Genomic DNA, 26,783 nt, shown 5'->3' on the forward strand with positions numbered 1-26,783 from the left:
TAATATTTAAACCTGAATTATAAAAATAATAGTCAAGATGGCTGTAGACTAATCTTAAAGACATAGAAAAGTGCTTGGAAAGTGTCTTGAAAATTACTCCCTGCATCTTCTATTAATTGGCGCTGTTTGACTTGACACGAGTTTTATGAAATATAGTGAAAAGCTAGAGGAATATGTGTCCCATTTTTTTATATTAATTTCATACTAATAAAATATGAGTGGAATGAGTTAGTGAAATGCACGGTCCATTACAGAAAAATAATAAAAAGGTAATTGTTTGGAACGAATGAAAAAGAAAATAAGTACATAGAATATACTCCATTTCGAAACTTGAAAGGGAAAGAAAAACCTCTTCGCTTATATAGTTATATACATGTTACGGCACCAAAATAATATTTGAAATATTCCCAACTTGGAGGATATTTGAACATGGATAGTAAAGCTCTAATACAAAAACTCTCATATTTCATGTTTCATTACATAAGCTCCATAAATGGTAAGGATGGAGGCTATTTGAACCATTGGAATAAATTCAGAATGGAAGTTACAGTGCTAACCAGAGATGGCCGAGCAAAGCTAAAAGCTCCATTTTCTTTGCCTCATTGATCGAATGCTATCAACGTAGCAACGAGAGTGACTTCACAGTGCTGGTGGCTGTGATATCCCACTGGCTCCACTCCAACGCAGATGCCATGGCAAGCCGGTCGGAGCTGGACGACCTCATAATGCACGCTTGTCAGAGTGGCAAAAGCTGTGTGAGGACACCAACTATGTCAAAGACTTCCCGAACAAGCACTTCAACCTTGGGACCTAGACGTTTGACTCGTTGAATGAGCGACTCTACAAGGGGCAAACAAAGAAGCAGAGAATGAAGAAACCATGGATGAGAACGATGTAACATTCAATGGTAAAGAATGCTGCAGAGAATTCATCAAGAGATTTCTTGCCTCTTGCGGCCTACCATTGGAGGAGGTCGCAAAAGAGCAGAAGAACGTCTCGTCTCTGTCTACGGCTGCAGATAGAGTTCAACTATAGCTGCTTGATCTCTCCACCCTCATCCTCCTCAGCGTCACCTCCCCTTTCTTCCCTAACCACATCGCCATCGTCTCCTTCCACCTATTGACTGTAAAAATCATGTTTCAAATAAAAAAATGTGTAACACTGCACAATATAATCAAGAAAGCAATAAAGGGTTAATGTCTTAAAGTTTGAAGATAATTTGTTCAATCGACATCGATAGAAACGGTAGCAAAGAGAAAAGATGCTATGGACCCACAAACTCACAAGCAGTGCTGCAAAAGCTCTAGACAAAGTGAAAAACTTTAAAGGATAGCAAATAATTGTATTTATATGGCTCTCCACTGCCCTTTTCTTTAGTGGTGTATATTAGAGATAGATTATCCCTTTTGCTTTATAGATGACAAAAATATTAACCAGTCTCGAAAAGGGGGTCGCTCAGTCCTTCCGAGAACACCCAAGTGGATCGATTGGGTGAAGGATTTAGATCTACCCTCACTCTGTCCTCGAGTAAAAAGATGAACAAGAGCAATGATTGTTCAAGTAAATCTTGTGGACCTCAGGCCCACAATATATCCACTTTTATTAGCATGATCGGAACAAAAGGCGAAAGCATGATTCACAATCACTCATCCATTCTTTCAAAAGCCACTTTATCACCTTCCAAACCTAATAAAGCATAATGCAGAACGTAAACTCTAATCTAATTTCGACCAAACACGGCTCTTAATAAAACAAATGGAATGTCATTAGCCTCTTCTTGTAGCTGGCTTTTAAACATGCCTGTTCAAGATAAATCGAAGAAGTATAGTTGAGTTTTTAGGCGAATCTTCGAGCTAGCCTATGTCTGTTCGATGAGACTTATAACTTTATCTGAGTTTATCCCTCTTTACATACAACTATGAACAAATAATTCACGTATACGATGCATAAACTAATACCCTAGAACATACCTGAAAAAAGCAGTTTTCTAATGACAAAAGCATCGGAGTTCATCATCCGCTTTGAGCCTGCTTTCTTTCCTGCAATGAGCAGGGCTGTTTGTAACTGCCAATTCCCGTTGTATCTACTTAGCATACTCATAGTTATCTCTAATGGCAGCATATAATTCTCATCAAAACATGCCCAACTGACAGATTTTGGTTCACTCAATCGTTGCGATGACTACTGGATTTTATCTGATCTACAGTGCCCCCCTATCACCATTTTCCAGCTGTAAGGACCAACTATTCTCAATACCAGCACAAGGAACTACGAGAGAACCTAGCCGCAATGTTAAGTCACAGTCAGCCTGCTGCTCCTTTTCTGAAGCAAGTTCACGGCTGGATGGACAATGAGAGCTCAAAGTATCAAGCTTTAAGGTGGGTGAGCTTGGTTGAGGGGTAATTTCATCACTATCCATAAGTTGGGGAGTCGGAAATGAAGCTCTCGATGGTTCAAGATGATCACCGTAGTGCAAAGGAAACACATGCCATAGGTTCGACGAATTAGAAGCTTCTCCTGATGCATGATGGTTACCACTTGGAACCAAATTGTTAGGTAGCATGACAAATTTCTTGACATGACTCGGATTTCTACGATCATGAGCCTTTATGCACGAAGGTGATGGATTCCTGGTGTCAAATGTCACGTACTGTGGGCAATGGAGGACAAGGGGGCTAATCTTAGCAAGATTTCCATAAATTTCAGAGCTAAAACTGGAGTCAGCAACAAAAGCACCCTCTACATTTTCTGGCCTAAGGTAACATCTAGGCGAATCGTTGCGTTGGCTTCTTGATGATCTCCTAGGAAAGCAACCCAAATGCAATGCAGCTGGTCATAGCATAGACGTCAAAAAAAAGATCACATTTTTAGCATGATTTGTTGATTTTCTTGGAATTTTTTTTCAAGAGGCACAAGCTCAACCTGAAAACTACATGTACAAAATCAACATATAGAGAGTGTTAGCATTGCACACACCTTCAATACAAGGGTGCAAGAAATCCCCAGTTTCAGAGGTCTCGTCTCTTTTGATTATGATGTCAATGGCATCATTTACTCTTTCCCAAAGTGTTTCAAGATCAGAATACTCAGCCTAACCCAAGAGGGGAGAGGTCAATATATGAAGTGGGAGCATAATAAAAAAGCAATCTTGGATGAAATTGAGTAGCATAAACCACAAAGCTACCTCAGAGTTTGCTTTAGAATACATGATTTCTTCAGCTTTCAACACAACAATGGGGAGTTTCTCTTGCCATTCTCTGTTCTTCCTAGTAGCTGAACAATGGACCTCATTCACAATCCTAACAGTACACCAAAATAAGTATAATCTTCAAGAACACCTCCAAAACACACACACACAACACATAGAGATGGAGAAAGTACCTGAAAATCTCTTGAATGAGAGAACCCCTAATGGGGTGGTGCCTATCACTGTGCCAAGCTCTTCTCACACACTCAAAGGGTCTTGGGCCTGGTCTTGGCATCCTAACAAGAGAGAGAAAGGTGGGTTCTTGGTGATGGTGAGGAAACACAACTACAAAAAGAGGGCCTCTCTCTGCTGCTTGACTTGCTCTGTATTTGGGAAAGATAAACAGGAAAATGGCTGTATACAGATGGGTGAGAGGAAAGACACAGTGTTCAAACAGTGAAACCCCACCTAAAAAAACAAATAATTAAAAAAGATTTTATTTAATTTTGGAGGAAGAGAGACAGTGGTGTGTGTGTCCCCCACAGAGCCACATGCCAACTTCCCAGAGCAAGAGACGGCAAAGAGTCATCATCTGTCGGTGACCCTACGGCCTATCCCCAGCCTCACAACATTAACCTCTTTGATAGATCATTTTATTAATTTTGGTGTGTTGGAGTTTTAACATTTTTTTTTCTAATAAATATTGTTTGATAGATCATTTTATTAATTTTTAGTTTATTAAGTTCTTATTCTAATTAATTACCTTTTATTAGATTTTTTAATATCTTTTTTTATTTTATTTGATCCTGTTCCTTATGATGATATATTTTGATTAAAAAGTTTTTTTAAATTGGATTTTTTAATTAACGGAACTTCATAATTCAATTTTTTATATTAATTAAAATTTATTTATTTTCCTTCTTTTCTCTTATTTATTATAAAATTAAATCAATTGCAATATCACCCACCTCAAAATCCACTCTTAATACGTATCACCCCACTACAAAATCAACTTGTAGCCTCATTTTTGTTTTAATAATCATTAACCTATCATATAATATTTGAATTTCAATAGCATGTCTTGAAATTTAAAAACACTAATTGATGCATTTGGCCATATTATGATTGCTCATGATTTTAATTTTGATAAAAATATATGTTTATTGCAGATATAATAAGAGATATAGTTCTTTTAAAATGCATGTTTTATTATTATTATTATTATTATTATTATTATTATTATTATTATTATTCCCTTTACCGAATATCTATCAAGATTATGGCAAATACATTTCCCTCTTATAATTTTTTTAAAAAGCTTAAAACCTGAATTTTCGACTTTTATTTTGTAAAATTTGGAATTTGAGAAAAAAAAACCTAAACCCTTTCCCACAAGATAAATTCCATCATTCTGTAATTCTGTTTATACCCCCACTCTCAAGTAATCCTAAATAAATTAATTTTCCATTTAGTGGAATACTACTTCAATTAAAACGGATTAAAATCAGTATGAATTAAGATTTGGTTCGAGATACAAACTTGGGCTTCTTAGATTTTGTGGGATTGGGCCTCGTGAAGTTTAGAAAAACAAAGAGAGTACTATAGTGTATATGGAGTACAACTATTTTTTTCGTTTTATTACGGGTGTACCGAATCCATCTTCAACGTAATCTGACTAATCCTATTCGATCGAATTTACAGATTAGGACCAAAAGTCTCGAGTGGGTGGCAGAGTTTGAACCCGTGACTTTAAAGTACAACTTATTTTAATTTGTGAGGATGAGAATGAGTTCAAACTTCAATTTTGATGATTTATTTTTACTTTTGCATTATAGACATAAATGGTCCATAATAGAATCTTTTTAAATTTATAATAGTCTATAATAAAAATAAGGGTTTTTGGCCTTAAAACCACAAACTTTCCCTGAATTCTGGTTTTTCCCATGAACTTCGAAATTTATTTTTAAAACCACCAACTTTAGGCCGGTCTGTAATTTCCCACGGCGGGTCAACGGTTAAACCCGGCTTGTATACGTGTCATATTTAATCCTATTTGGCATATCAAGGGTTAGTTGGATCCTATTTGGCAGAATTAGGGTGATATGGCAGCAGTGCGCTGCATCTTGTGAGGCTCCATCACGACGGAGGAAGACAACGCCGCCTCCTCCTCCGACGCCTTCAGCTCGAGGCCGAGGGCGTCAAAATCTCTGTCTACGTCGCCGGCTCCCTCGTCGTAGGTGCGGAGGAGTCCGTCGAAGGTGAGGCCTTTCTCGCCGTCGATGAACTTAACCCTAGGATTCACGACCACCACAAGCGCCGCCATCTCCACCCGGTCCAAGCCTTCGTCTCTGTTCAAGTCGAATTGCTGGAATATTCTCTTCACTTTTTCAGATTTACTCCTTCGAGTCGTCATGGCTCGATCTCGCCCCCAAATTCTGGATATTCAATTGGGGATGCCGGTGGAAAAGTGAGCTCAAATTGAAAGTGAAGGGTGCCTAAATTCCTAAATTAGGGATTGAATTGAGCTTGGAACATAATATTTGGGGAAATTATAGCTCCTAAACCAATCAGCTCTGTCCAATAAACCCTGAGCTGAAGAAAACGACGCCTGTTGCACGGTCATTTTTACGGCGTCCCAGATGGACAATTTGATCCGAAATTTTAGTGGAAATTGCGTTTTCGGGTCGGGTTGGGAAATTGCAGACGGACCGAAAGTTGGTGGTTTTAAAAAAAAATTCGAAGTTCATGGGAAAAATCGGAATTCGGGAAAAGTTTGTGGTTTTTAAGGGAAAAAACCCTAAAAATAAATCTTCTATAATGCAATTCATTTATACCTGCAAATTAAACCGTCTATATTTACAATATAAAAATAAACCGTTTATAATGCAATATGTTTATATCTATAATGCAATTTGCAGAAATTCATTAAATTTTACGTATCACGTAACATGAGATTAATTAGAAGTGCATTAGAATTTTAAATTTAGTTGTTATTTAAACATATCCATGTCAAACTATATCCAAATATTTAATTCCCTGAGTAGAACGATAGTAAAATCCTTGATCTTATCTGATATTCACTACAAACATATAATGCAGTATTATAAAGTCCGCCAAACTATAATTATTGAAAAAAGGCCATAGTTATGATTTGCAACTAGTATAAAATAAAGTATCTGCAGAGGGTGGTGGAGTAGTGGATTTGATAAAGCGTGATATCAACATTTAGTTGAAAGCAAAAGGCCAACTATAATGAAAGCAAATTGAACAAACGTTGTTTTATTCAAATATTTGGTTGATATTATAGCAAAAATAAGATCAATTCTCTTTAAAAACTAATATGAATAAATGTCAATTGAAAAATTAACGTCTTATATTAATAGATTAATAGTGTACATATATCGTGCAGAGTTGTGGATGAGTACAAAATTGAATAAATATGTGAAGCATATATGGTTTTTTTATACTCATAAATTTAGCTTCATGCACACCTTTCTATCATCGTTTGGGCTCAAGATATCAAAAACAAACGCCAACTCAGAACTAAGATTTACTTGCCACCACAATCACATAGACATACTTTATCGTGTGTTTTGTACACCAATCCAGTTCCTACTATTTTCCAAATTATCCATCAAAAAACCTGGCGCGTAAGGAAAGTTTGCGCACCATCCTTTAATACAAGTTCTCATCTGCCAATTTAGTGAATGATACTGCACCATCCCACAAGAATATGCACTCTTTCCTTTTTAGTCCGTCTCACAAAAAATATGCATTTTTTAATTTTGAAAACTTTTTTCTCTCTAATGAGGTGAGACCCATTTTCCAGTAACGATACTTTATTTACTTTTTCTCTCTACTTCTATCTTACTTTACTAATTTTGCATTAAAATTCGTGCCGAACCCAAAGTGCATATTCTTTGGGGACGGACTGAGTATAATATAATTATGATATACTCCTATGATTAAATATGTACAAATTATATTAAAACATATAGTTAATGATTATATGTAATTCAATTTTGAGAATTATAAATATTAAAAAAATTAATAATTTAAAACATGAAGTATATATACATACGAAGTGGAGTAATAATTAAAGTTCATGTTATATTACAAAATGAAGGTTGTAGAGTGGTTAAGGTGTTCTACATAAACACTATAAGTAAAGGGTTTAATTCCAATAGGGTAGTACTTTATTAGTTTATTATATAAAAAAATTATGAATTAAAAATTCAGTCACATTCCAAATTGACTAGTTTTACCTATTCAAAACAGTCTATATTATCAATGAAAAGGATGGTAGAGAATCGAATATCATTCATACGAGATCAGTGTTAGTGTATTATTATTGATTTTCTTATAAAAGAAAAAAGAGAGAGAGAGGATTGTCACTTGCTAAAGAATTATTACTGATTCTTTTAGAAAAAAAACGAAAGGGGATAGAATATCATTCATATGAGATATTATTATTGATTTTCTTAGAAAGAGGAACACATGCCATTCATAAATGAATGTTACTTTAAGAGAGACAAGTAAGTTTGAATCCGATTTATTGTACTCCCTGCTCTATTTCAAGGTCGCTGAATTAATTTTTTTTTTTTTTTTTTTAAGATTGAATCGGTTTATTGTACTCCCTCCTACATTTCAAGATAGCTGAATCATCTCTTTTTATTTTTACATTTATTTTATAAAACTAATTAAATTGGTAAAAGAGAATAACACATAGAAGAAAGAAAGTATAATTTTTTTATAATTCGTGATTCAGAGAGGGTTCTGTATATGTTAGTAAAAAATCATTTTTCTTATGAAAATGATGATTTGCTAAAAAGTTAATGGTCTGAAATTATTATACTCCTATTTGGCTTTTACAATAAAATTAATGATATGCATTGAAAAATGAAATTAAATAAATTTTTATTATTTTATGCAATTGAATTTAAAGGGAGGTGATCAATTACTAACTAATTATCACTCCAAAATTGAGACTAATTTTTAACCATTAGATTAGAAGATTTTGTAGTTGATATAATGCCAAGTGTAATATATTTTAAATTTAAATAATTATTAATTAAATTAAAAGGGTATTAATGTCAAATCCTATATATAGTAATTATAACTAACTACATTCTCTTTCCTCAAAATCATCTCAAATCTTTAAATTTACGCAACTCTCTCAATTTAAATTATTTTTTCGCAAAAAATATATCAAATTAAAGATTATTTAATAAGGATTCCAACGAGATCTCAATTGCATATGTTCCGACGATGTTCGGATGATGAAATTTGATAAATTATATTTCAATTTTCGTACATGTTGATAAGCAGCTTTTATCAACAAATGCAACAAAAAATCTCAATATATTGTAGGCAAAATCTCAATATTATGCATGTCCAATCTCAATAAAAATGTGTTGATATTTTCTTGTCCTTGTGTTGATATTCTAATGTAATATTGTTGATAGGGGTGGCAAAATGGGTAGCGGGTAATGGGTAATTTCCATCTCGACCCGCTACCCGCCGGGTATCGGGTACCCGATACCCGACGATAACGGGAAATGGGGCGGGATCGGGTAGTGTGTTTTAGAGTTTTCCGGGTAGCGGGTATACCTACTACCCGTACGGGCATACCCGTTAGTCCCGTTAATACCCGTTATTATTAGTAGCCATATATCATTTTTAATACTCCCTCCATTCCATATTAATAGAGGCGTTTCAAATAGTTAAATTAGAGAAAAATATAAATAGTTAAATAATAATAGCCATATACACATTCATTTTGAAAAATTAAAAATAAATAGTTAGAATGGAGAAAAAATAAAGTAAGAGAGATAATAATGTAGAGAAGAAGAATATTTATATTATTATTTTTCCAAAATGAGTGAAGAAAATGAAATGTTTCTAAGAGTTCTTTTGAAACATTTTTATATTCCGACGAACATACAATTGAAAACTCATCGGAACTAGCTATAGAGTCCCTTCACTTTTATTCTTAATCTATTCAAAGTTTACCATCAATATTAATTAAGTAAATTAGGGAACATTGACGATTATTATGGTTTTCAAATTTTTTATTCGAATTTTGGGTCGGGTACGGGTACCCGCAATGCCGCGTACGGGATACCCCACATGGGTATCGGGTAATCCCGGTATATCACGGGGCGGGTATTGGGACAACCAATTTAGCTAAAATCGGGTAGGGGTACCCGACTTGTCGGGTGCGGGTATCCGCGGGTAACCCGTTTCGCCACCCCTAATTGTTGATATTTGTAATACACAAAGTTGATATAAAAAAACACTCACGAAAATTATCATATGATAACATAATGACGATATTACCCTTTGTTGATATTTTGTCTACTATTTATTAAGATTTGTGCTCTTTAATCTCATCCACTCATTTTAAAATCCAAGGGTGGAGATTTAGTCTTGATTTTAGATTATGGTGCTATAAGCATTAGAATAGGACCCTGAATTTAAATATCCGATTATGCATTCATGTAGCACAAAAATCTATTGACGATAAATATTGAATTTTCATTTAAACTAATTCATATAAATAAATGAATCCGAATAAATACACATTGACCTATTTTTCACTAAAAAGTGAAAACAGATTGAGTTTGAGTCTGATTTATCTCTTGTCAATTTCAGGATAGTAGTTGAATAAATATTTTTTGAATGAAAATGAATGTATGTGCATGAGTATTAACAGTAGGTAGCAAGCAATTTGTGGACAAATACTATATCATCCTTGAATTTGATGTGGAATAAGTAGAAAGATTCCAACAACTATAGTGGCAATTGTTGAACTACCACTAACTTACATTTTGCCAACATCGTTAGTTACTCATTTATCCTCTCTCTCTCTCAACAAAAGTCACATTTTACCCATTAAAGGTTTAATGGAAGTTACTGGAAGCAAATTATAATCAAATACTCAAACGGAACTGAAATAATTGATGTAGTTAAAATAGGAGTATTTCAATTCCACTCAATATCGCACATATAGTTAAATAATTGTAGTTAAATATAGGAATATTTCAATTCCACTCAATATCGCACATATAGTTAAATAATTGATGTAGTTAAATATAGGAGTATTTCGTATTTTCACTCAACTACAATTCTTAAGGATGTGAATGCACTCATTTAGATTATGTGAGTGTTTGTCAATGTACAAACCAACTCCACAATCCACATTAGCATAACATTGTTTGTTTTAGGCAAAGTCATCACAGCATATATATTTGGAACACTTCCAAAAATGGCTCATACTAATTGAGCCATATTGGTCCCAATATGTTTTGCACCTCAACAACCTTTCTAACAAACCAAGAATGCCTCGTACTAACGAAGTTGAGATAACCTTTATGTATTGCCTATAACTCTACTTAATTCCCGACGTGTGATGTGGTTTGCATCTCAACAAACCTCCCATCAAACCAAGACCAAGACCACACAGGCATGCGGGTCATAAGTCTCGATCAAGCCCATACAGGAACACTTGAAAATGTGCAAAGCAATCAATCCAACCTTGAGCCACACAACCCGAACCAAAGCTCTGATTCCATTACGAGAGTCATCGATGTACGCCCAAACTCCATAAATATATGATATTATCCGTTATAGATAAAATCCTCGTACTTTTTGTTTTTAAACACTTCTTGAAAAACTTCATACTACTATTATTATAATTGGAATAGTTATATATACTTATTGCAATTTTAATGGTTTCCCGACGTGGAATGTAATTTGCATTTCAATATAGATCATATTGCAAACCACCATTGGATCTTATTGCTGCATACATGATACCAATTCATTTGATTTTTCTACACTTTTTATCCAAATTGATTTGATCTAATCATGTCGTTTGTTATACAATTAGAAATTTAAATAGATTCTCAAAAGTACATCTAAGGCGCCTAACAATATCAAATATATTAGAATAAAAATATAAGTAGTAGTATTAAAAAGTGCAACATGGTAGGCCATACATGATGTTTTCGGTGTTATCCAAACCACCCATTTTAGATAACGTCAACCACCTCACATTGTGGATAACATATGCAATAATAATTTATTTTTATGTGCATAAGTAAAAAAAATTGAATATCATAGTTTTGTTACTCTTAACTGAGAACTCTTACTGAAACTAATCAAACATTGAATGAACCATGTAGGAATTGCAAATCGGTGGATGCATGTTGGATTATTTCAAAATATGTATTGAACATGACAATTTGGAAAACCCAAATGTCCTCCAAGAAAATACAATCTCATCACAATATTGTCTATAATTATTTTAATGAGAAATTGCGACTCATGAAAGTTAGATTGTATAACTAGTTATATAATAATAGTTGGTTTAGGGGACAATTTTGCAATACATATTATATATTCGGCCTTATATTCCACCCAAAGGTTGGAGGATGTCCAAACTTCTCAACCTCCCCAACCAACATAATAAATGTTATCAATATTATAGGAGTTATATATAATGGATGGGAGACTTTTTCTAATAAATGATAAAATTATAAATGATAAAATTATAAATTTCGTCTGTATTTTAGAGTTGAGCTTATAATTACTTGATAATGTACTAATGCAATTTGAAATAATTACTAGTACTACCCAATATGAGGGAAATGTTGAAAAAATCAGTAAGGAGTGGAGTATTATTTTCCTGTTTCTAGAAAAGTTATTGTGGATTTATTTTAAGACTGTCAATAATTCTACCAATTTTAATATTAATATGTTAGAAAAAAATATTCTACAGCAGTTGTTTGGCGACGTAAAAGCATCCTCATCTGTGCTCTTAGCTAAGAGCACGGAAGTGGGCTCGGACCCACTTTTACTCATTGTCCTAGCTGAGAGCACAACACTCACATCCGTGCTCTTAGTTAAGGACAAGCTCAAGGGTCCCACCATTCTATTATTCAATTTAAATAAAAACATTTCCACAATATTAAAATGCATTAAAAATACCCGAAATACTATTACAAATTACAAAATAATTAAAAATTACATAATTAAAATCCTAAAAATTAAAAATTACGTAATTAAAATCCTAAAAATTAAAAATTACACAATTAAAATCCTAAAAATTAAAAATTACACAATTAAAATCAATAAAATTAAAAAGACGCACTACTCGTTGCCGAATTTCGCCCAAATGTGATTTGATTAGATCTTTTTGTAGCTCAGTGTGGGCTCTTGTATCGCGCATTGTGTGTCTTCTTTCGATCCTCTCGTTCACCGTCGTATGCACACCTCGGCGTTGGGGAGACCTCGCGGTTGAGCTTCCGGCTTCATCCTCGTCGTAAAAGTTAGCTGCCATCGGTCCTTTGTCGGCTATAATCATGTTGTGCAAGATAATACACGTGTACATGATGTCGGCGATATTCTTAACGTACCAAAGCCGAGAAGGGGACTTCACAATGTTGAATCGGCCTTGAAGGACACCAAAAGCTCTTTCGACGTCTTTCCGAGCAGACTCTTGACGCTGCGCAAAAAGAATCCGTCTTTGCTCTTGTGGATTGCTGAACGATTTCACGAAAGTCGACCACCTTGGGTAGATACCATCGGCGAGATAGTAACCCATGTGGTATGCATTTCCGTTGACGGTGAAGTCGATCGCCGGTGCTACACCATTCAAAACATCATCGAAGAGTGGTGAAGAATATAACACGTTCAAGTCGTTGTTGGATCCGGAAACACCGAAATATGCATGCCAAATCCATAGGCGGTCGTCGGCGACCGCTTCAAGGATAAGCGTTGGGCCGCCACCTTTGTGGCCGCTTAAGTGTTGCCCCCTCCAAGCAGTCGGACAATTCTTCCACTTCCAATGCATGCAGTCAATGCTGCCTAGCATACCGGAAAAACCGTGGACTGTTTCGTGAAGACGAAGCAACTGTTGACAATCGTCGGTGGTGGGTGCCCGAAGGAATTCCTCGCCGAAAGTAGAACGAACGCCGTCGCAAAAACTCTTGAGGCATAGGATTCCAGTTGACTCACCGACATGCAAATACTCGTCGAAGAGGTCAGCTGTTTGCCAAGTAGCAAGTTGTCGGATGGCACAAGTACACTTTTGCAACGCTGTGAGACTTTGCCGACCGGTTGTGTCAGCACCTTCTTGAAAGGTATGCAACGCGGGTGGACAATGTGTTGACAATACGCATAAACAACCGTTTTGACAAGCGAAAACGGCGCCTAAAGTAATCTTCTGGATACCGCGGCTGGTCGGAAAAATAGTCGGCAACGAGTCTTTCATGGGCTCCCTCTCGATCACGAGGGATGTAGCGACGTTTTGCTCTAGTTGGTTGAGGAGGAGGGGCGGGGGTATTGGCGGCGACATAGGCTTCATAGGCGGCACGATATTGTTCATAATATTCTTGTTCTTCGCGCTCCACTTCCGCAATGAGATTGGTGAAATCCATTTTTGAAATTTTAAGATAGAGTTTGGGTGAAAGAGGAAGATGTAGATGATTTAGTATGAAAAAGTATGAATAAGAGATAATTTGATGTGAAAAGTGGATGATGAATGTGTGCATTTATAGATGATTTTGGGATTAAAAAAAAATCACAAAAATAAAAAAAAACGTCCATAAACGGCTCTACTTTTTGGGAATCCAAAAATATTTTATTTTTATTTTTTGGTATTATTTTAAATTATTTATGATTTTTTTAAAAAAAAAGAAAATTCGAATTTGCCCACGGCTACGTGCCACGTAGGGCTGCTCAGCGGCATGGACGTGCTCTTGGCTAAGAGCAGCGCCGTGCCGCTGGCACGGACGACGAGCTCCAGCGGCGGACGGACGCCGCCTACTCAGCGGCATGAACGGACGGACAAAAAAGTTACAATACAACCGCTGCAGATGCTCTAAGTAATTATTATGTATAGCCAAAAGTTAATAACTCGTAGCTACAGTAACACATTTGTAATGATATTTATATAGTGGTTAATTTCACATTATAGACGAAACGAACATTTGATTTATAAATATGCTAAACGATGTTAATTTTCATTTATATGAAATTCTATCATCTTTTTTATTAAAATAGCAGTACTGTATATATTCCTAGCCTTATACTCCTTCTAACCACCATTTCAAGATCCATTTTGTCATTTTAGATTTTTCATAATTTATATAACCATTTATTTTATTCCACTTTAAAATATAAACCTCATATTCTACCAACTTTTTACACTCACAATTTAATATAAAACTAATATTTTAAATAAATTCCACGTTTTACTCACTTTTTCTCTTTATTTTTATATTACATAGTCAAACAATTTCTTAAAACTCATACTCAGTTAAAATAACTCTTTAAATAGTGGATGGAGGGAGTATCTCTTAAAAAATCTCTCGTACTATCTCTTAAAAAATCTCTCGTAAATTCGGTACGTTCAAAAAGCTTACTACATTTTATTTTTATCATTTCATTCATCTTTTATTTTATTATATATTCAATATTTTACCTAACGCTTTATTTAATTCTATTTTCACAAAATCTATTTGACACAATTTTCTTTAAATTCTTATGTTAAATAAAGTGCTTCAATTATCATCCAACAAATAATAGGAAAAAAACTTAAACACTCTTATACTACTTTCTATGTCCATTATTTAAAAATGCCATTTTAACTTGACAAGATATTTTCTTGACTTTATAAACACAATAAAGAGAGAAAATAAGTGGAAGGTTGAATTTATATTTTATACTCCCTCCGTCACAATATAAGTAATTTGTATTCCTTTTTCGGGTGTCCTACTATAAGTGATCTATTTCCATTTTTAACAAAAAGTCGTCTCTTTTACTTTATTCTCTATTTTCTCCTCTACTTTTCTCTCTCTCATATTTTCCTCTCTCCACTTTAACTTATTTAAATATCATTCCTTAAATCTCGTGCCCAAAAGAAATAGGTCACTTATCTTGAGACGGAGGGAGTATTACTTTTATAATATTTTATAATAGGTTATGAGGATAAAAACTTGTTTGCGAGCCGTAATCAGCCCCACATTATAACACGTGTCAGCTACTCCGCAACGCCTGAAGAAATTAGTTGCTCGAAACTACTCCACCTCGACTCGAGTGGTTTTAAAAATTAAAAGCAGTTTGCAGCCGTTGTATGAGATTCCCCAAAACAACATTTTACCCAATGCTGGACCCCACCTCCTGACCAAACTTTTCCTCCATTACCCCTCTCTTTCCCTCTAATTTACCAGACGTGCCATCGCCTTCCCCAACTATAAATCACCCCTTTCACACCAGCTAGGTTTGCCAAACTGAAGAGCCACAGCGCACTTTAGAAAATTAGTAGTATTCCCTCTCTCTCTCTCTCTCTCTCTCTGAAACGTTACCTTTCTTCAGTGAGGAAACAACACCAGCGATGGCTACGTCTTCTAGAAGGTCGAGCGGGGCGGTTTTGCCCGGCCACCGCGCCGGCGCTATTCGCAATTCCTCCACCTCCTCCTCGTCGTTCGCTTCGTCTACCAGCTACTATTCCTCATCTCCTGCATCCAGTTTCCTCAACCAGCGCCGTGCGGCCTCTCCGACGCGCGTCAACCTCCACGGCCTGTTCTCTCCGCCTCCGTCGCGGTCCGTTCGCTTCGAAATCGACAGATCTATATCTCCGCGCCGCTCGATCGCCGCGGCGCCGCGCAATCAGGTCGTCCAGAGGAGCGGCCGCGGCGGGAGTATTCAGAAGCGGACGTGCCTGTGCTCCCCGACGAATCATCCAGGTTCGTTTCGATGCGCTTTGCACAAAAACAGCGGCGGGAATCAACCGATCTCATACTCTCCGAATCGGTTGAACATGAGGAGATCTGCGATGACGAATTCTCTGGTGCGGATCGGCACCGTGGAAGGAGATCTGGTGAAGCGAGCTCTAGCGGCTTTGATTCGTCCGTCGTCGCACCAGCAGCGTCGCCGAGCCGACTTCCGGCCGCGGCGGAGCCGTCTCTCGGTCATGTCCAGCGCCGACGACCTCTGACTCAGCGGTTTGGTTATACTCGAAATCACCAATCGGTTGGCGAAAGCGTCCCGATCCGCGGCGGCGACACCTGAACAATTTTCGGAAACAGGGAAGCTGATGTTTGTGTTGGTTGTACATATGATTTCCAAAATGAAGACGTATTCGATTTTTAAAAAATAGAGAGCATTCTCGATCTAATTGAATGAATGAAACGAATTTGCCCAGCCACCAAAAAGCAATGAGGGGAAGAAACTATAATTTGAATCTAAAATTGAAGGAACAAGTAGTATGCGTGTTGAGATTATTGAGATCATTCCATTCTCATTGCTGCGTATTCCGTTACGGTGTCGTTTCCGTTCAATCCGTTCGTTCCGTTCCGTGCGTTGATTCGTATTGAGGTAATTTTCGTCTTTCTCTTCAATTTTTAATTATTTGTATTGTCCTCGTAATTTTAATCTTTGATTCTCTGTGTTGAGATCTGTTGAAGCGTTGCCTGCAAGGATCGTGAAGCATGAAGTCGAAGGTCGCGGCTATGGACTTTGATCTGGTTTTACCTTAGCTTTGAAGGTGGAGAATTACTAAAGAGACTGGGAACTTTACGGAAATTACTTCACCTTTCTCCCTTCACGAAAGACTGCACAACAACTAATTGGTAACGTATGAAAGAAATAGTGGACGGAGTGGTGACACGAACAAGTTATAATAATGCAAATTTAGAGATGTACTCTCTCTGGCTCATTTCTTTTCGGGACGAGAGATTTAAGTAATTTAAAATGAAATACCATTCAAGTAATTTGGGATGAAGAAGTATGAAAAAGGACAAAATTTTACAATAATAATACTTCACTCATATACAATGCGAGGTTCGAATACGAGGTGATAGGCAAATGGTGGAGACTGAATAATGCGTGGTTGTGGGCCACTAAGAAAAGATGAGATAATTATGATTCAAGTGAAATTGGTTATTTTGGTCCAAGTGGTTTTGATTCCGCTTTTGGAATCATCACGGTTTTCTAAAAATGAATGGAGTTGGGGAGAGTAAAATACCTGAAATTTAAAAATTAAATTTGATCCAAATTAAATTTAAATATTGGTTCGCTTTTTCAGATTTTAGTTCAACTCGGTTTAGATTTATGGCAAATTTTGACTCAATCTATTTGATTTTTCGATTTGGATCGAAGTGGTTTTTGTAGTTCAGATTTTTGTTTTTGGGTTCGATTTTTTCGTATTATTTGATTTGATTTGGTTTAAATTTATTATTTTGGCAAAAAACGAACCGAAAACCGAACCTGACCCTAGTCAGAATTGGTATACCAATTTTTTGGGTTTGACCACAGATGTTCCGAATCCTCTTGTCGTGGAATCCGACTAGTCCTACTTGATCGGTTTCGTAGATTAAGGCCGAAAATCTCCTAGTGGGTGGCGGCGTTTGAACCCTGACCTCAAGGTAGCTAGTAATCCCACTTGATCGGTTTCGCGAATTAAGGCAAAAAGTCTTCTAGTGGGTGGAGGTGTTTGAACCCTGACCTCAAGGTAACCATAGTTCTGCAAAGTCAACTATGCAACAACCCGTTGGTTATTTGTAGGGCTGGCAATTTTTGACACGACACGATAATCCGACACGAATCCGCACGAAATTATTGGGTTTGGATCAAGTCTTATTGGATGCGGGTCATTATTGGGTCGACCCACTAAGAACACGAAAAAATCGGGTCGGATACGGGTTGGATGCGGGTCGGGTCGGGTACCCCGTTAAAAATTAATATTATTATTTTTGTTTTGAGTAAAGATAAATTTGCAAAAATTGTATACACAAAATGCCCTTCAAATTTTAAAAAAGGATAATATTAATTTATTTTGATTAGATAGCATCATTAATTACATATTTTTGTGACTAATTTGACCTTATTTATAATTTTTCATTTTTCATTTGTATTGTTGTACAATATGTACCAAGACCCTTATTAAAAGATAAAATTTTAGAGAGAATAACCATCCATAGTATTTTAATGGAATAATAATTGAATAATTTTTTATTCATTTTATTTAAACTATCACAATGATATAATGATAAATAAATTGCTTTTTTTTAGAAAGTATAAATTAGGAAAACCCTCTTTTGTTAGGAAATTCTCTCATATTATTTTTGAAACCATCGATATTTTATCATTAATTTCTAATTTTTAATTTTGAAAATAATATTATACATATTGGTTGATTATTCTATCTAAAATTATTAACATTATAATATGGGTCATTCAATGATGAGATATTGTTGGACTCAACACATATAATAGTAATACAACATTCAAATGTATAGCACTTGCTCCAAAAATTGATAAGATCATGAATAATTATTAGTATTACTGTATAGCACTTGCTCAAATGTATAGCACTTGCTCCAAAAATTGATAAATCACAATATTTTCAATATTTCATTTACTGTATTTATTTAATATTACTTTAATAATTATTTTCATAGTGCATAATAATATCATAATAGAGATGGTATGATGATAACATGTGGAACCCAACATGTAAGTTGTAACATATCCTTTAATTATATGACTGCTATATAAATTGATATATTTAAATATTATGATAAACCACAACAAATTTTAGACCCATATTATAAAATTAATTTATGATTAATAATCTGTTATATATTATAGTGCATCAAATGATACATAAGAACTAGTTCGACGATAGAAGGTTGTTGCTATCAACGTCTAGGCGTGTGACACTTCAAGTATATTAGTTAATATATTCAAAATATATAATTATGTCTTCATTCATGTAATTTTGGATAATAATATTAAATGACCATGTAATGACCCTACTTTGCATATTTCTTCATGTGTTATAATATATAGAAAATATTTGAAATTACAAGCTTCAAATTATATTTCAAATTACAAAAATTAAAGTAGTCAAAAGAAATGAAATAATACAATGTACGTGAGAGATCCAAGTGAAAAATAAAACTAAATCAATTAGTGTTTAGAATAAAGGATAATTTGAATAAATTTATGAAAAATAAGTTTATACTTATAGATACAAAACGTTAATTCAGATATTATGTACTAGCAAAACTAATCAACAAATAATTTTATAATATAATTTATTTTACTATTATATTCTTTTTATTTTGATTCAATAAATTTAATTTAATTTTTAGTATTTTCACTCTTTTTTGTTTTGTTCTTTTTACTTCTTTAGTTCTTTTATCTTGTTTCAAATTTTTTTGTTGGGTTTTGGAACAAAAGTTATGTATTTGGAACAAAAGTTATGTATTTTGTTGGGTTTTTTTGGATTTTGTTGGAGTTTTGTTGTTTAAAATGGAACATCTTCATGCTATATGGCTTTTTAAAGTCTTGATCATTTTTTGAAGCAATATGTAATCGTGTTGTTATCGTGCTTAGGTTGTTGTCGTGTTGTTATTGTGTCGGGTCAACCCAAAGTGGTTCGTGTTGGTATCGTGTTCAGGTCGATATCGTGTTCTTATGGTGTCCAGGACGATATCGTGTTCTTATCGTGTCGGATCAACCCAAAGTGGTTCGTGTCGTTATCGTGTTCAGGTCATGTCCGGGTTTGAAGGTGGCGGGTTGGGTTCGTGTTCGGGTTTGGGGTTTCCTTAACAGGTTGGGTTCGGGTTTGGCCTTATTGGGTTGGATCGTTATCGGATTGACCCGATAACGACCCAATCCGCACGATTTGCCAGCCCTAGTTATTTGGTATACCATTTTAGCTTCGCTTTTATTTTTAAATTGTTTGCAACTGTAACTGTCAGTTAATTAGTCAGTACTGATAGAAATCCATGGGTGTCATCCTAAAACCAATTGGTGATAGGAGGAGGGCCTATGAGACTTATATACTAGTTTCAGTTTTCTCTTGACATCGATGTGGGACAATTATATGTTATATTTTTAGTTTCAATTGCCAACACCCTCCCTCAAACCCTTTAAGGTGAACCTTGGAGGGGTTGGACTTTTTTCTGATCGATTGGACCACTTGGCCCAATTTTTTTCAGTCGGTTGGACCACTTGGCCCTAATTTTAAGTTCAGATATACTGCTGGGTCAGTCATTTTTTCGGTTTCGGCCCAGATATACTGCTGGGTCAGTTAAATTTGACCCACAGTCGGCGACCCGCTCTGATACCATGATAGAAATCCATGGGTTCCATCTTAAAACCAATTGGTGATAGGAGGAGGGCCCATGAGACTTATATACTAGTTTCAGTTTTCTCTTGACATCGATGTGAGACAGTTATATGTTATATTTTTAGTTTCAATTGCCAATAAGTACTTTTTTTTTATCCGAAAAACGAAAATATTCTAAAAATTTAAAAGAAATTGGAAAAGTCGTAAAGTAATGTTGAATAAGTTGCCAAATACTCCCTCCGTCCCAGATAATTTGTCCCAGTTTTCTATTTCGGTCCGTCCCACAAAATTTGTCCCACTTCACTTTTACCATTTTTGGTAGTGGAGCCCATATTCTACTAACTCATTCCTACTCACATTTTATTATAAAACTAATATATAAAGGTAGGACCCACATTCCACTAACTTTTTCAACCCACTTTTCATTACAATTCTTAAAACCCGTGCTCGATCAAAGTGACCCGAATTATTCAGAACAGAGGGAGTAATTACTACCCGAGTTACGAATTCGTTTGCCAATCCAACTATAGTTAACAATACATATACATATTTTGTTATGTTATTGTGATAACAAAGAAACGATCGAAACAAATAAAGAACACAAAGACAAGATTTTACGTGGTTCGACAATCCCTGCGTCCACGGGATAAATTAATGAACTGTTTACTAACACACCAAATATTTACAAATTTGGAACAAGAATGGAGAACACCATAACCCTCACATATCTAATCACAAGATTTATTAACTCTATCTCTCCCTCTTTTCTGGTTGATCTCTCGCACACAAAATACGATTAATTCCTCACTGCAAAACAGTTGAGCTAGGCGTGGATCCATGTGGTAGAGAGGATTCTTTAAATTTTTTTGAATTATATCTAAATTTAATGTGCATTATTGTGTGAATATCCTTACAAATGATATTAAACACTTAAAAATATACTTTGAAACAAAATTAATTAATTCAGCCCCATAGATATTTTTCTACATCTGCTACTGAGTTGAGGAAATAAGTTATAGTATTAGTACTCCAATGTAGCCAGTGCTTGTACACCAATGAGCGGAACGATATTTCATGGCCATGATTCCAGGAACTAACATATTTTTATTTACACATGAATATAATTTAGCGGTCTTAGTAAAAAGAGGATAGGTCGTGGTAATAGAAATATATACTAGTACACCTTATCATCTACTATGTGAGAATACAAAAAAATCAATTTCCAAAATTGAAATCTCAAGTAAAAAATAATTGAAATTATTATAGACATGGTTTTATTTCTATAACCTATCATACAAGTCATGGTTTTATTTCTATAACCTATCATACACAAAACTTGTTTGCTACTCTCTCCGTTCCACAGTAGTTGGAGTTATTTTGTCATTTCTATAATAGTGAAGTCATTTATTTTTTTATTGCTCCCCCCGTCCCATTAAAAATGATTCACTTTCTTTTTTAGTTTGTCCCATCCAAAATGACTCATTACTGAAAATAAAACCTCTTTATCTCTACTTTATTTTCTTTCTTTTACTTTATTCTCTCCACTCAACACACTATAAAACTGCATAAAATCCCGTGTCGTCTAAGGAAGGGGTGTCTTCCTTGGGACGAAGGGAGTATAAGTTAACACACGTCTTCTCACTTACTTTACTCTCTCTTAATTTATTCTCTTCATATCTCTACCCTTTTTATTTCCTACTTTATCTTCCTTAACTTAACTCAATTAACATATTTTTTCTTAAATTGCGTGTTGAAAAGAAACGTCTCCACTATCGCGGAACTGGGAAAGTATAAAATATTGGGTTATTGGTGGGGAGGATCCAAATAATATCTTTATTAAGTAGTACTAACGTCAAACAAGAATCCGGATCAAAGTCAAACGTGAAAGAAAAGATTGAAAAAGTCAAGTTAATTCAAGTCATAATTGGATGAACATGAAGCGTGCCGCCTTCTCTACGCCAAAATCAAACCCTCTTTTTTAAAAACAAATTTTAATTTTATAGTACTCCCTGTTTTTGGTGCCAGCTTGCTCGAATTTAGATTAACAATAAAAATATGAGCCATTCGTTTATTATTTTATTCATCGTGATTTTTAATTGATTGTTAAACTAGGAGAAGTAATCTCCAGCTCACTCTTCATAATGGATAGTGGAGTATTATAAAATGAACATATGTTGGAGAAAATGATGCAAGAACAATTGTTGAGGTGTTACATAATGGGTGGGTTGTGTTTGGCTCTTTTAGTTCTATATTTGATTCGATTAGCTACGCGTATTGCAAACGGCATTTTCTACATAAAAAATAAGTAGATATGATTGGAGGGCAATGTTAACATGCATGTAGTATCCAATTAACAAAAGGACAAAATAGTAAATTTGGTATAACATAATAATTTTCACGATTTTATTATATCAATATAGTGTATTACAAATATCAATACAGTAACATGAGAATCTCAATACAAGTATCAAAAAATATCAAAACAGTTTTATTAATAATTTAATTGCATTATATTGAGATTGTTTGATACATTTATTGATATAAATTTATTTATCAACGTATACGAAAACTGAAATTAAAATTATTACCCCATGACCAGAAATGGTCTTATATAATACTCCGTAGTCCAAAATTGACATTATTGTAACATTTGAAAATGGTCTTATATAATAGTAGTCCGAAATTGACATTATTGTAACATTTGACAATTTTCATTAAAATTGTAAATTTAGATCTTAGTACTAGTATTTGGCAAGTAACCCTAAAACAAATGGGCAATGGCTACGAATAATGGGCCTATGACATTTTCTTTGAGCCCATCTCAGAATCTCGGCCCATACTAATGCCAATAAAGCTCCCATGCTTGGTAGAATGGAATGGAATGAGGGTGGAATGGAATGGAGGTTGGAATGAAATGTCAATTTCCTTGGATTTCCTTTGCATTTTCATTCATTCACTTATTCATTCTATCACACCAAGCAAATGAATAGAATGGAATTAAGAATCACATTTCATTCCACCGTTCCATTCCATCATACCAAGAAGTCCAAGTGACTCAAAAATCATGAATTGCAATTCCAAAATCAAATAAAAAAATTCCATGATAATAATAAAACTATATATTTACGTCTCACCAGTCACACACCACAAAGGCACAAACTAACTATCTACATTGTACAACAACAATGCAAACATACCCAGTTATGCTACAAATGAAGCACCAATCTCAAATTCTAAGCATGCTTGTCTTCACCGAAATCCGGTGCACCCCGAGGCGTGTGCGCCTTGGTATACACGCGGTGGCGCCTCTCCCTCCCGTATATGACCCAAAAGAGCAGAGACAGCATCACCGCGAGCGCGACCATCACAAGCCCCACATAGATCCACTGGCTGTACTTGCGCAGCCCGGGACAGTGATCGTTCACTATGGCCGAGAACGTATCTCTCACAAAAGTACAGTCTTGAACATTAACCAAGACTGGACCATACTTATACAAGCCATAGCTCACATTCACACCAGCAGCCATCTGGTTGTAAATGGCTGGCGTCAATCGGCCTGTTGTCGTGCATATGCCGTTTGATGACGTTTGGCAGACGTAGCCGCCCAACACCTGTGTGGCATTGTCGAGGTCCGTCTCACCGGGTGCACAAGCTCGGCTGCTCAGGTCGGGATTGAACGGATTGCACACGTTTGGCACGAGGGGACCTGATTGGTTGAAGTAGAACGGGAGGAAGTTGGGGATGTTGTTGGCGTTGGAGACGTTGGTGATGACCGTGTTCATCAAAGTGACTAGCTGTGATGTTACTTCCTTGCTTTTGGTCAAGGTCTCTTGGGCGGTCGCGTTGTCCACACAAGGAAGGATATCGTCAAGAGCTGTATGAGCAGTCGGGTTCTGGACCCACTGGTTCATTGCTACGCAGGTATCACCCGTGACACTGAAATTAGAAACCAAGAGGAGCGATGATGTAGTGCAACTTAGACGGCTCGTTGTGGATGGAAGAATCGGATAGTTATACATACTTGTGTAGAAGAAGGAAGATCCCACATAGTATAAATGTCCCGGTTACAAGAATCCATCCTGTGATCACCAATCTGCAACGAAAAATGGAGACATTAGGCGTATATTATTAAGTTGCACGACGAGTGAAGCAAGCAAGAACAAAGAGGTTCGAAGAAATTGGCTGTATTCAAACTCACAGGTAAACAAGAACTTGCATGCCGAAGATTGAAAACACTGAAACAAAAAAAATCCAAGATCAGAGACGGGCAAGGTGAAAAGTACGCGAATGCTATACTTTCTGCAACAAGTTCAAGAATGTACCAAATCCAAGAAACGTTAGAAGAAGCATTACGGCAGAGAGTATGATGAGAGCCAATCTCCTGCAAGAAAGCAAAGCATTCACTTTCTAGCTATTGCTATTCAAAATTAAAAGTAGTATACTAACTAACATACACTGATTGAATAGCATCCTTGATCTTCTGTGAATTGTCCTCGGTCTTACTCGAGAGGGTTGTGGCCGAAGAGTTTATCTTGGTTTGGATCTTATCAATGTCGCCTTGGACGTTAGAGGGCAGAATCACTTGATCCACATTGATTTGCTTGGCTGCAGCTAGATATCCCGACACGTTTCTAAGACTCTCGGACGTGGTATCCGCCTGATAGACGACGTATTCCAAAGTGTTGATAGTGCTACTGTGATATTTGCCTTGGCCAGTGTACAAGATGACACATCCAATGCTGAAAAATAGGTAGCATTAGAACACTAATTTCACCTTCACAATGTGTAAATAACCACAGATGGAGACTGAGAGTGAGAGAGAGAGAGTATAAGTATGTACATTGCAGCAATGGTGAAGAAGGTGAGCAGAATGAGAGAGAGGGCATAAGCAAGGCGAGAATAGCCATATGGCACCTTCTGGCAGCAGCAGAAGTAGAGGCATGTGATGATCAAGCAAAGCCCAAAGATGACAAACCAGATTGCACCAACAACAAAGAAGGGCACAGCAGTGTAAGCCACAGACTGCATCCAACATCAAGGTAAGAAATAAATCTCTTCCTTTTCATCCAAGTAAATACCAACTCACCATTATGCATAATACAAAATCACAAATTCTTGAACAAACTCATAACAATATGAATCCAGATATCCTCAAGAAAGAAAACTAGACCCAAATTGGCCAACAACAAAAAGAAATGAACCCGCACCCCAGTTCTTAACATGAGACACAAATTCTTGAATTAACTAATAACAATATGAAATCATATATTTCCAAGCAAGAAAACTAGACCCAAATTGGCCAAGAACACAAAGAAATGAGCTTGCACCCCAGCTCTTATCATGGGACACAAATTCTTGATTTAACTAAGAGCTATATGAAATCATATACTTCCAAGAAAGAAAACTAAATCCAAATTGGCCAAAACACAAAGGAAAAGAGCTTACAGCCCAGTAATGGCGATTACTGATGTTCCAGCCTCCTCTGTATTTGTGGAAATCATCAAAAGGGTCTTTCCTCTGTGTTCTCTTAGAAGCCAAAATCAGAGTTGTGTTGTTAACTTGCTCATCACTCGAATTATCTGCAAGAAATCTCCATCTTTCTCTCCTAACCAAAGATACCACCATTCCATTGTTTCCATTTCCACTTCTCTCATCGCCTGCACAACAAACACAAATCAAGATTCCTTTTTTAACACAAAAAAACAGAGTAGAAAGCAAAATGAGAGGATTGAAAACCTGAAGTGGGGAAAAGGGTTTCTTCTCCAAATGCAAACGCAACAAATGCTACTGTCATGCATGAGTAAAGCAACAGAGATCTCAAGCACGCCGCCATTCTTCACTTTTTTTCTTTACAACTTCAAATTTCAAATCAAAATGGAATGAATTTTTGTGGGAATTGTTGGATTGCGGCTTCGAACAGATTCGAACTCATCAATTTATTATCAGAGTGATTACATTTTTGAAAATAAAACACTGCCACTCTGTGTGTGTGCAATAACTGACGTGTGGCAATTCAACAGTATTAATTTCTTTCTAACATTTTATAATTACAACTGCTGGTTTTGGTTAATAATCAACGAATTCTACAGATTATTAGTACTAATTACGGCATTTATTAACGGCACTTTGCCTAATAATCAACTGGTTTTAATGAATTGGTTGAAAAATACACGACTCTATGAGCTAATGACTCCACTTTTGACAAAATCCATATAAAATTACAAAAAATTCATTTTTAAATTTTCAAAAATTAATTATTGAGGTGAATCAAGGAATTGGAAAAGTAGAATTCTGAATGGAAACAGGTGGCATCGATGAATATTTTTGTCCACAAATGAAGAATTAGAATAATTACGGTAAATTATAATTAAATGCGATATTATCTCACTTATAAATATCTTAGTCAAATCGACTTTTTGGCTGTCGGTTGTACAAGTATAAAACGCCAAA

At 35.6% G+C, this 26,783-nt stretch overlaps 3 protein-coding genes across 7 annotated transcripts; 1 reads left to right on the plus strand and 2 right to left on the minus strand.

Annotated features, from left to right (window-relative positions):
• Positions 1–330: 330 nt before the first annotated feature.
• Positions 331–3,660, minus strand: LOC125215117 (uncharacterized). 5 transcript variants are annotated; one of them, XM_048116440.2, is made up of 6 exons: positions 3,382–3,660; positions 3,185–3,299; positions 2,977–3,091; positions 1,971–2,039; positions 948–1,123; positions 331–840 (listed from the first exon to the last, which is right to left on the minus strand). In XM_048116440.2, the coding sequence occupies exons 1-5, from the start codon at positions 3,480–3,482 to the stop codon at positions 1,026–1,028; spliced, it is 498 nt and encodes a 165-aa protein (XP_047972397.1). In that variant the 5' UTR covers positions 3,483–3,660; the 3' UTR covers positions 331–840; positions 948–1,025. The 5 variants fall into 5 exon arrangements, with proteins under 5 accessions (XP_047972397.1, XP_047972394.1, XP_047972393.1 ...); XM_048116437.2 differs by having other exon boundaries at positions 962–1,116; positions 1,971–2,829; XM_048116436.2 differs by having other exon boundaries at positions 962–1,123; positions 1,971–2,829.
• Positions 3,661–15,467: 11,807 nt separating this feature from the next.
• On the plus strand, positions 15,468–16,965 carry LOC125217148 (uncharacterized). The gene is made up of 2 exons (XM_048118984.2): positions 15,468–16,570; positions 16,649–16,965. The coding sequence occupies exon 1, from the start codon at positions 15,588–15,590 to the stop codon at positions 16,188–16,190; it is 603 nt and encodes a 200-aa protein (XP_047974941.1). The 5' UTR covers positions 15,468–15,587; the 3' UTR covers positions 16,191–16,570; positions 16,649–16,965.
• A 6,469-nt stretch (positions 16,966–23,434) lies between these two features.
• LOC125211462 (uncharacterized) lies at positions 23,435–26,404 on the minus strand. The gene is made up of 8 exons (XM_048111267.2): positions 26,070–26,404; positions 25,779–25,990; positions 25,174–25,355; positions 24,788–25,072; positions 24,656–24,714; positions 24,532–24,568; positions 24,355–24,426; positions 23,435–24,269 (listed from the first exon to the last, which is right to left on the minus strand). The coding sequence occupies exons 1-8, from the start codon at positions 26,164–26,166 to the stop codon at positions 23,567–23,569; spliced, it is 1,647 nt and encodes a 548-aa protein (XP_047967224.2). The 5' UTR covers positions 26,167–26,404; the 3' UTR covers positions 23,435–23,566.
• Between the last annotated feature and the right edge of the window lie 379 nt (positions 26,405–26,783).

This window comes from Salvia hispanica, chromosome 3 (assembly GCF_029641045.1).
Source record: "Salvia hispanica isolate PSC_SH4W2 chromosome 3, Shi_PSC_v1, whole genome shotgun sequence".
Classification (NCBI taxonomy): Eukaryota; Viridiplantae; Streptophyta; class Magnoliopsida; order Lamiales; family Lamiaceae; genus Salvia; species Salvia hispanica.